The following is an 11982-nucleotide window of genomic DNA, read 5'->3' as shown; positions in this document are numbered from 1 at the left end:
ATTTAAGAAAGAGTTGGATCGAGCTCTCAAAGATAGTGGAATCAAGGGTTATGGAGATAAGGCAGGAACAGGATACTGATTAGGAATGATCAGCCATGATTATATTGAATGGCGGTGCAGGCTCGAAGGGCTGAATGGCCTACTCCTGCACCTATTGTCTCTTGTCTATTGTCTATTAAGCTTCTCTTCAATTGAACCCTGCCTTCCACTATAACCCATTTTAACAGTATTTGAAGAGAAGTCATTTTCGGCAGTAGGCATGTTTAATACCATATTTGATAAGGTGAGGAATTTTCTTTGGTATTAGTGTGCAGCATATATAGATGTAATTTTTTTTATTCCCAGTTTCCAATTATCATTTATTTTCAAAGAAGCCACAAGTCACTTCCTGACTAGAATATCTGTTTTTTGGTAGGCCTTCTACCTGAGTCACTTTCAAAATGCATAGCCTGAGAAAATCCTTCTTGTTTTTCATGAATGTAACCATTTCATTTTAGTTGCATTCTCTCCTTTTCGCAGACAGAATTACTTTTTTTGTGTGTGTATACTATTGCTATATTTCAATCCTGACATTTGTGATAGAGATCGCTTTTCAGTCACCTATTGGAAGGACATCTTATCAGAGATCTTCAGCTGCCAATCAATCCATTAACCTGCTGAGTAAAATATAGCAATAGAGGGAAGTCACATTTTCTCAGAGGTTGTTCAAATAAAGCAAAGCAACCACTTAAAGTCAGAGTTTCTCATTCTAGTACCTTTCTATAATTAGTTACAAAAATGGTCTTTCAGCAGACCAAGAGCACATGTTCCTCCCCAATCATCCTGAAACCAGTTGCTACCCTCCTCAGCTATTGTTCAGTTAGAGGACTGTGAGTAATTTGCCTTCAGGAAGTCGAAATGAAGATATTCCAGTTGACTGCATCTACTAACTGCCTTTCCTTTGTCTTAAAACAAGGTGCTTTTTAATTCCCTTTCTTCAGCGATTCTCTCGATTAAAGTACCAGATGTTTACTAGAATCTAAGATACAGAGAAATCATTTACTGGCTTTTAGATTTCACTTTTATTAACAAATTTCCTGATATTCAAACACCCACTTTCCTGTATGTCTCAGAAACATAGACATTAAGTTAGGAATTGCAGAAGGAAATAGAGGCCTTTGAAATGAGGATGCTAAGACATCTACTAAATGTTCCATATGTCGACCCTATGGCAAATGGAGAAATTGTTGAAATTGAAAGAACAAAAAGAACACTTAAAAAATGTCATACAGAAATGAAAATGTCACTCCGACTATTTGATCAGAACTGAAAAACACTAGAGATTTCTTCTGGAGGGCAGCAGAAACAGAGGTCGACCTCTGATGGAAATCACAGAATGCAGACAAGATACTGTGGATGCAGAGGACAAAGGAATGGGACATATCATGACAGGAAGTCTCCTGGGAGATGACTATAAATATCAGCAACATTCAAGTCATGTTGGCTCTAAATTATATGGGAGATTAGAGGTTAGATTTTGGGAACTTTTTTTTCTGTGGCAGAGTATTATCTTTTCTGAAAGATAACTGAATTTTAAAATAATGCAACCATTCAGCAATGTGGAATTAAATTATAACAATGTCAGTAATAGGAACAGGAGTAGGTCTCCCAGACCCTCAAGTATGCCCTATTATTCTAAAAGATAGTGGCTGGTTTTTGCCAGACCTCAGCTCCTCTTTCATGCTAGCTCCCAGTCTTGCACAATAACTTTTTATGTTGCAGCTTAACCAATTAGAGTCAAATTGCTAACTAGAGAAAATTTCAACACTTTCGGGGAGTTTGTGTAAAACAGTGACAGCTTGACCGATGGTAGATAATCAAACTGAAAGCTAGAAGTTTTACAGAACCATTGACTAATCTGATATAGCCTAAAGTGCACTTAAATAGTTAATTTAGATGAACCCAGGGTACATACTTTGTTGTTCATTTTACATTGTGTTAAAAAAAAAGCCATTAAATTTTAAATTTTAATTTTAAGTTAAGTTTTGCTACTAAAACAAATTGTATTTTTTTTATGCCGGAGAAAGGGAGTCACAGAGGCTTAATTTGTATGGTTATGGGAAACTCTGTGGGGCTCTCCTATCAGATGGCCTGGACATATTCTGAGATTGTAATCATATTATCCAGAAGAGTCCCTTTAGCCCATCGTTTCTGCACCAATAAAACCTACTCTAAATCTACACTAGTCCTACTTTCTAGGACTTAGCCCACAGCTCTGAATGTTATGACTTTTCAAGTGCTGATCCAGCTTTTTTAAAGGTTGTGGGATTTCCTGCCCCAAAATCCTTCCCAGGCAATGCATTTCACATTCCCACAACTGTCTGGGTGAAAACATTTTCATTAAAATCCCCTGTAAACTTCCTGTCTTTTACCTCACAATTATACCCCCTTGTATTTGACTTTCAATCAGAGAGGCCAGCTGCTTTCCATCAACATTGTTTATACCCGACATAATCTTATACAACTCAAATGGGGGTTTGTGGACAGTAAATGAAGTTACCTCAGAGTACAACGGAATCCTGATCAGGTGGGCCGATGGGCTGAGGAGTAGCAGATGGAGTTTAATTTAGATAAATGTGAGGTGCTGCATTTTGGAAAGGTAAATGTGAGGTGCTGCATTTTGGAAAGGCAAATCAGAGCAGGACTTATACACTTTATGGTAAGGTCCTGGGGAGTGTTATTGAACAAAGAGACCTTGGAGTGCAGGTTCATAGTTCCTTGAAAGTGGAGTCAAACAAACAGATAGAACAGTGAAGAAGGCATTTGGTAAGCTTTCCTTTATTGGACAGAACATTGAGTATAGGAGTTGGGAGGTCATGTTGCAGCAGTACAAGATATTGATTAGGTCACTTTTGGAATATTGCGTGCAATTCTGATCTCCCTCCTATCAGAATGATGTTGTGAAACTTGAAAGCATTCAGAGTAGATTTACAAGGATGTTACCAGGTTTGGAGGATTTGAACTACAGGGAGAGGCTGAATAGGTTGGGGCTGTTTTCCTTGGAGCATTGGAGGCTGAGGATTGAGTTTATAGAGGTTTGTAAAATCATGAGGGGCATGGATAAGGTGAAACAACAAGGTATTTTCCCTGGACTGGTGGAGTCCAGAACTAGAGGGCATAAGTTTAGGGTGAGAGGGGAAAGATTTAAAAGGGACCTAAGGGGCAACTTTTTGATGCAGAGGGTGGTGCGTGTATGGAATGAGCTGCCAGAGGAAGTGGTGGAGCCTGGCAAATTTACAGCATTTAAATGGCATCTGGATGGGTATATGAATAGGAAGGGTTTAGAGGGATATAGACCAAGTGCTGGCAAATGTCACTAGATTAGGTTGGGATATCTGATTAGCATGGATGAGTTGGACTGAAGGGTATGTTTCTGCGCTGTATATCTCTGTGACTCTATGACCCTAATCAGGTCACCACTCAGCCTTGTTTGCTTTAAAGGAAACTTGAGCGTATCCAGCCTCTCTTCACAGATAAACTACTCCATCCCAGTCAACATCTCCACTGCACCCTCTCCAGTGCAATCAAATCCTTCCCATAGTGTGGTGACCAGAACTGCAAACTATAATCCAGCTGTAGCCTAACCAAAGTTTTGTACAGTTCCAGTATAACCTCGCTGCTCTTATAATCAATGCCATGATAAAGGCAAGTGTCCATATGTCTTCTTCGCTGTCCTGCCACCTTCAAGTATCTGTGTACAAGCACCCCAAGGAACCTCTATCCCTTTAAATTTCCTAAAGTCCTTCTTTTCACTAAGTACTTGCTTGTTTTGTTGCTTGTTCCCAAGTGTTTCCCCTCACACTGGGGTGAAATTCCACCTATCACTGATCGACTTGTCTGACCAACCTGTCTTTTTCTTCCTGTAACTTAAGACCTTCTTTCTCATTGTCAACTATCTGGCCAATTTTCATATCAAACGCAGTTTATTTTATTATCCCTCAACATTTTCTTATATATCACAAACAATTAAGGACCCAACACTAATCCTTATGTCATGGAACTGGATACCAGGCTCCAGTCACACAAACAACCTCTACCATCATCCTCTGACTTCTGTGACTAAACCAATTTTGGATTCAACATGCTAGGCTACCCTAGATCGCATTTGCTTTTACCTGTTTTATCAGTCTTCTATGTGGGATCTTATCAAAGGCTTTGCTAAAATCCATGTAAACCATATGAACTGCACAGCCCTCATCTACAGACCTGGTCACCTCCTCGAAAAATTCAATCTAAGTTTTTTAGGCATGACCTCCCTCTGACAAAGCCATGTTGACTATCCCTGATCAAACCTTGTCTTTCCAAGTTAATTTAATTTTCTCCTTTAGCATTTCCTACCACTGATGTGAGACTCACTGCTCTGTAATTCTCTGGTTTATTTCTACCACCCCTCTTGTAAAGTGGAACCCCATTAGCTGTCCTTTAGTCCTCTGGCATCTCCCCTATGGCTGGAGAGGAATACAAATGTGGGTCAGACTCTCTGTAATTTCCTCCTTTGTCTCTAACAGCAGCCTGGGATAGAACTCATCTGGCCCTGTGGAATTATCCACTTTTCAGCCAACCAATATCTCCTCACTCCCGCTGTAAAACTGCTCAAAACTTCACAGTCCTGCTTCTCAAATTCTGTACCTATGTCCAAAGTGAAGACAGATGTGAACTACTCATCTAACACCCTACAGATGTCTTTCACATATATGCTACCCCCTTGGACCCTAATGGGCCCTACTCTTTCCCTGGTTGTCCTCTTTCCCTTGATTTACTGACAGAATATCTTAGGATTGTCCCTCAGCTTTTTTTTATGCCCCTCCTCTTTGTTATTCTAGTTGCTTGAGATCCATACAATCCCTAAAGTGTGGAAACAGGCCAACTGACCGTCTGAAGAGGATCCCAACCAGACCCATTCTCCTACCTTATCCCTGTAGCCCTGCATTTCCCTTTGCTAATGCACCTAATCTACACATTCCTTGACACAATGAGTAATTTAGCATGGCCAATCCACCTAACCTGCACATCTATGGACTGTGGGAGGAAACTGCAGCACCCGGAGGAAACCTACACAGTCAGGGGGAGAATGTGCAAACTCCACACAGACCATCGTTCAAGGATGGAATAAAATCCAGGTCCCTGGTGCTGTGAGGCAACAGTGCAAACCACTGAGCCACCATGCCACCCCATCTGCCCATCAAACCTAGAGACCCTGATTTTCATTAGAGTAAGCTAAGTGAGCAGACTGGTTTAGATCATGAGCGCACTCCCTCCACCCCCGACTCAATATTTATCATATCAGAGAACAGGTTTCGCAGCCCTAAATGTCTTTTGAATCCTTGTCCATATGAGGGAAGATTCTAAAAGTTAAGTTCAAAATATTTTACCATGCTCTCCATGCCAAACTGAGTCCGTCTATTGCCACCCACTGATCCTTCATACCGTTTATGCCAACACCTGCTGCTCCATCCACCCTCCTCACACTTCATTTTCTCTGTGCCAAAGTATGCCCATCCACACACACCCACATGTCTCCTTGCACCCTCCTTCCTAATCCTCCCTCACATGGCCCTTCATTGCCTCCATGTCATGCTTTGACACTTACAAGCCCATTCAACCGCCGAATGTTCCATATGGAACCAAGGAAGCCTCCAGTAATGATGAGATGTATGTGCAAAAAACTTTAAAAATTGTAATGTTCATCTCTTTATCCCTTCTTAAAAGAGCTGATTCAACCACAACCCTACAAATGTCAAATACCTGAAACTATTAAAATATGAATAGCAGATATTGCAATCACATGATAAACTGATGTTAAAGAAAGCATTTGACAGAAAATACTGACAAACCAGGATAGTCAGCACTGAAAAATGTGTTGCTGGAAAAGTGCAGCAGGTCAGGCAGCATCCAAGGAGCAGGAGAATCGACGTTTCGGGCATAAGCCCTTCTTCAGGCTAGGAGAAAGTGAGGGCTGCAGATGCTAGAGATCAGAGCTGAAAATGTGTTGCTGGAAAAGCGCAGCAGGTCAGGCAGCATCCAAGGAACAGGAGAATCGACGTTTCGGGCATAAGCCCTTCTTCAGGAATGAGGAAAGTGTGTCTAGCAGGCTAAGATGCAACACATTTTCAGCTTCTTCAGGCTAGTCAGTCAAGCAGTATTTTCCCAATGGAGATGATATAACAAGAGCTGCTTCCATTCGTTGCTTTAAAGAGCAGCATTCAGGGGTAACATTTCTTGATTGATAGCTCTTGAATGATTATATATTCTGTAATTGGACACCTTTTTTAAAAAAATGCAGGCATTTCGAGTCAATGCAGTGTCAACTACCGGTCATTCTGCTATAATGTGGCAGTTATATTCCTCTGCAACCTCATGCTGTAGAAAATCATACATAGAAGATTGTTAATAGAAAAATCGCTATATCTGTTCAGTAGAACGTTTGAATTATCCAAATAACATCTACAATTCATCAATTGCATTGTAGTCAATTTAGATTATAGCAGAATGAGCTGTGTTGACCCTTTAAATTTTCTGGATAGTTGAAATATTTCAGAAGCGTTTTTAAAGAAAACATAAAGTTGTGAATGAACAAATGACTTATTTTTAAAAATATATTCATTTTATAATTGCCATAAGGTTTCTTGGTTCTGTATAGTATGTGGTGGGTGAATGAAGCACTATAGTTTGATATGAAAGTTATGAGGGAGCTGTAGTAGAGATGGTATAAATTAGCATGGGGAAGTGCCATATCTTTAAATGAAGGGTAGGAAGGACCATGGGAAGTGATGAGTCAAGGGTTAGGACAATACATTGACATAAGTCGTATGAGAGGCCATACAATATGGGTGAAAATGATTGAGGTGGCATGAGTTGGAATGACGAGGGCATTAAGAATGTGGGGTCTTGAGGAGATGTGAAAAGTCAGGCATAGAAGGCAATTTTTTTTGTCTTGATCTATCTAATAGTCTGCCTCTGCACTCAGCAACCACTTAGTTGCCTCTAACCTCTTTTTGGAAGTGATGGTCCCAACTCCTTTTATCATCCACATGCAGAATGAAAATCCTGTTGTTACTGGCATTTTTGCTTGAGGCAAGTATTCCCAGCCAGGAAATTTCCTAATGTCTGCAACCTGCCTTGAAGATGAAGATCCAGCTATGAATCTCATTATTCAAACACCTTAAAATAAACATGGTTTAGTGTGCAAGAAAATAAATGCTAATTTTGGTTTTCCATTATTCCTTGACAATACTTTAAAATATCCAAAATGGTTCCCCTACGAACAACTATCATGGTACAATAGGGCAGTTATGCCTCTGGGTTTATTTTTAATGTAATGGATTCCTTCTGTCAACTCTTCACAGCTAATTAAAAGGCACTAATTTAATTAGATCCCTTGTGATGTGTTTGTCTTTACAGACTTGTTCTTAGTGCTGTTTCAGACTATTTTGCTGCAATGTTCACCAGTGATGTTTGTGAAGCTAAGCAAGAGGAAGTCAAAATGGAGGGCATAGACCCTGGTGCACTCTGGGATCTTGTTCAATTTGCATACACAGGTAAGTCGGAGTGAAAAGTTATTTGTATACAACAAATTATTGTATGTAACCTAAGGATTTGAACTAATTGATGATAAAGTGATTTGACATTCAAAACTGGAATTCATGTGCTTTAATCATAAGCTCACACTTGGCTTACAATTTTTCAATGATTTACATATAAGTTTATAAATAAATGTTTTTAATGACTTTAATATGAAATTTGTAATGTTAAGGTGAGTGTGTTAATTTCTCTAACCTCACATGAAAAATGATTAATGTACTTGATATGCTATATTTGCACAGACATTGCAAACACATACTGAATATTTTTAAAGTTAATATTTTCACTTACTATACTAAAGCATACAATTAGTTCATGCCAGCTCCAGCAGCAACCATGATCTGCCAATGAGCAAAATGACCGCGTAAATTTGTTCCCCTATGACAATGCCACCAATGCATTGGAGAAATTGAGTCCTATGAATCAATGTGCAGTTGTACATTGAGAATTCTGGCACTTACAGCAGCACCGAGCTGTGTTTGAGGCCAGTGGTCAGTAATATTGGTGTGTATTTGCAATTGCAAAGAATGCTAAACACGGCTTGGTTGAGGAAGTGGAATGAGAGCTGGCAAGCAGTTTATCACTGCTTAAATGTGGAGCTAAATGGGGCACTGTAGTAGTAAAGCTTTGATTTTTCATAGATTCTCTACAGTGTAGAAGCAGGCCATTCAGCCCATCGAATCCACAGCAACCCTCTGCACAGCATCCCACTCAATCTCACAACCTTGCATTTCCCATGGGTAATCCACCTACCCTACACATCCCTTGACACTCTAGTAAGGCCAATCCACTTAGATACATATCTTTAGACTGTGGGAGGAAACCAGAGCACCCAGAAGACAACACAGACACAGGGAGAACGTGCAAACTCACACAGTCACCCAAGGCTGGAATTGAACTAGGCTTCCTGGCATTGTGAAGCAGCAATGCTAACCACTGAAACACGTGCCACCTCACGTGTAAATTGTTTTGAATATGGATGTCTCCGGTGGTCTCTTTAAAGACTGTGCACTAAAGACAAACTGGTTTCCAAATGGAGCCTGACATAGGATTGCAACCCAGATCTTTTAGCAAAGGGCTTAATACCTGTTTCAGCAGGCACCTTGAACAGCTCCAGGCCAATTAAAGCAATATGGCGTGTTTTGCGTTCCTGATAGAGATTTAGTATATGCACGTAGAATGCCTTCAATGCCCATTTTCAACCTTGAAAACAGTGAAACAGATCTCGCTTGCTGGATGTTCAACAGATGTAGTAAAATTTTAGAAAGAGAGGAATGTTTCATTTTAGCAGGGCATCGGAAGAGACAGCCACCAGTCTGAAGATTTGCATTCTTAATTCCTATACCTCTAATTCCTAGAATTCAAACATGTTTGTTAAGTTAACAATTTGCCATTGAACTTTCTTTTGGAACCTTCTGCACTGAGGTTAGAAGAGCAGGCAGCAACTGTACTGGTCATTGAATATTTATCTTGTGAAATTCACCATAAAAGCAGCCTGTCTCATCTGAACTTATGAACTCATCCATTTTTGTAATAGTACATGACATTTGTACTGCAGTAATATTACTCCTAAAAGAGGAAGTACAGTAATTGTATTGGGGGAAAAGAAGACTACCATCTATTGTGTTACTTAAATTGATTTTCAGGTCTTCAGAAATTTCAGCTTAGCATGGAATCCCTTTTCTTTTCTAACCCATAACACTTTATCAAGTCATTATGTATGTATTAGAATTGCAGTGCTACTGTATCTCTATAACAGTTCACAGAATAAGAGCTCCTTTGCAGAAATTGCAAATTCTGGAAATGTGATTATGCTATGTATAATTCATGAATTTTTCTGTAGAGCTTGAAATGTATATTCGTTGTTCAATGCACTGAAATACTTTGGAGATTTATCCATTTCAGAAAAAAAGCAGTCATTTTTGTTGCTGTTATTGCATATGAACATGACAGAAATAACTAATTAGCGACCATTGAGAAGAGTCCTTTTGTTTTACTCTTGGTCTTGTTAGATATTATTTAGTCCAGTACTTAAAAGTGTATATTCAGCCTATGATTTACATTGCATTCAAACATTGTGGTCTTCAAGCAGGCGACCAATTACCTTTCCTGTTTATCAAGTTATTGCGGGATATTGGCCTTGCAAGATACTGTGTTTCATCTATTCAGTGCTTCAGAGTTAAATCGAGCTGCATGAACAGTTAAAAAAGGAATTATTCAATGGATGCCAAAGGTAGAAATCTGTACTGGTTTGATAAGAAGCAGAGTGTGAATTAAAACACATGTCTGCCTTGCAATTGAATTTAGGAGATGGCTGGAAATTAAGCTGCCAAGCTATCACCCTTACTGACAAAGAGTCACGTTAAGCTTCCATATGCAAGTGTTACCTTTGGCAAAAGTTAATTAAAATTTTGAAGTTAAATGCTGAGGAAGCTTGTGATTAATTACACCTCAAAAATAATTTGCATCAAAGAGAACTTATTCCATGTAAACAAACAATTCTATGTGTTATTGATCTGAAATTTTAATGTGGAAGTGCCAGGGTTGGATTGGATGGAAAAAGTTAAAAATCACACGACATCAGGGTATAGTCTAACAAGTTTATTTGAAAGTACAAACTATCGGAATGCTGCTCTTTCGTCAGGTAGCTACTTGACAAAGGAGCAGGCTCTGAAAGCTTGTATGTTCAAATAAACCTGTTGGACTTTCACCTGGTGTTGTATGATTCTTTACTTTAAAATTTTAATCACAAAGTAATTGTAGTTAACCATGCTGTGCACATTTTCAGTTACACCTGTATTCTTTAATTTTTTTGAAAAAAGGAGCAGACATAGATCATTTGACCCTTTGGGCCTATTTTGTCATTCAGTCAGATTATGGCTGATTTTCTACATCATGTCCATTTTCCCAGCCTCTCCTTTCATTGATTCCTTCAAGAATTCAAACTCCATTAATATCTGCCTGAAATGTGCTCAGCAGCTGAACTTCCAAAGATATCTGGGATAGGGAATTCCAAATTCTCAATCTTCTGAGTGAAGAAACTTTTGCTCCCCTTAGACTTCAAGAGCTAACTGTTTACCCTGAGACAATGAGCACCATTTCTAGGAATACTCCAGCCCAGGAAAACGGCATCTCAGTTTCAACACTAGTTTATTTGTTGTTCCTTCAGGTTTGGTTTAGTGTTGTGTTGTGTTTTGATGAAGTTTAAATCATTTCATGTTTGACCATCACAGTCGATATTAATTGTAAACTCTAAATGGCTACTTGCAAATACTTTAAGCAAAGGGGATAGTGCATGATGCTATAATTTGAGGCTCAATTTTCTCAAATGATAGAGATAAAATAATAGACTGAAGAAAAATTTGAAACAAAATTATCTATCAAATTTTATATAGCAAGGAATGCTGTAGACTAAATCCTGGGGTTACAATATGTACAAAATATCAGGTTTTAATTTATTCACTTTAAGATATGTACTTTGGGAATTAAGCTTTCATTTAAATTCGCACCATTTGTTCTTTTCACATTTCACCCTTTGTGATTCTTTGTGTTGTGAGAGGCAGTCAGGATCCTATGCTTAACTAATGCTGACATTTTCTTTGAAGCAAATTGTTGATATGATCATGAGAAGACTACTTGAATTTAAATCTTCCACTAATTATTGAGAAATGCCCTTTAAACAACACAAGTAAAACTAAAACATTCTGTTGAAGAACTAATTAGTCTTCTCTATTGTTTTCACAATTTCAATTAAAATCGTGATAACTTCATTTGTCTCAGCCAAAAAAAAAGCATGTACAGTACCGTTTTGTTAAAAGACCACCAGACATTCTACCATGAAGTGATCTGATTGTGTTTCACTACCTGCTTCTGCCAATCATTCTGAAGTCTTGTTACTGGAACAGGAGACAAGTGATATTTCACAAGTTGATTCATAATCCACTTATAGAGATGTACACTATGGAAAGAGACTTAGAGCTTGAGAATTAGACTCCCAGGAGAGTGCTGTGTGATTCATTGATACATTGTCGCACGTCTCTGTAACAAATACATTTGGATGGATTTCAATACATCCCACATTTTGTGGCTTTTAGTTATCTGATTTGTCATGTCTGCCATGAATAACCAGAGCCAATGACTCAACTGACAACCCATATAAATAAAAATCCTGCGAGGATGTGGAGTGAGATTGAAGTAATTCTCGAGAAAATTGTGACAAGATAGCTAAAGCACTCAATGTGTTTTTACTTCAGTTTGCGGCATTGACAGATTTTATAGTTTCTGTGCAATTCGCATTCCTTTAAAACTGGATATGTTTCACAAATTTATGACTTCGTTTAGGTTATGCATGAAAAATATTTG

The 11982-nt window shown here is 38.7% G+C and overlaps 1 protein-coding gene across 1 annotated transcript in view; it reads left to right on the top strand.

Annotated features, from left to right (window-relative positions):
- LOC122550513 (kelch-like protein 1) overlaps positions 1–11982 on the top strand; it is a 423308-nt gene that overhangs the window by 163716 nt on the left and 247610 nt on the right. Inside the window, exon 3 of the mRNA XM_043691355.1 lies at positions 7441–7577. Coding sequence (XP_043547290.1) covers positions 7441–7577 — 137 coding nt within the window. The remainder of the gene's footprint in view (positions 1–7440; positions 7578–11982) is intronic.

This window comes from Chiloscyllium plagiosum, chromosome 6, assembly GCF_004010195.1.
Source record: "Chiloscyllium plagiosum isolate BGI_BamShark_2017 chromosome 6, ASM401019v2, whole genome shotgun sequence".
Lineage (NCBI taxonomy): Eukaryota > Metazoa > Chordata > Chondrichthyes > Orectolobiformes > Hemiscylliidae > Chiloscyllium > Chiloscyllium plagiosum.
This window is presented reverse-complemented; position numbering and strand designations above follow the sequence as displayed.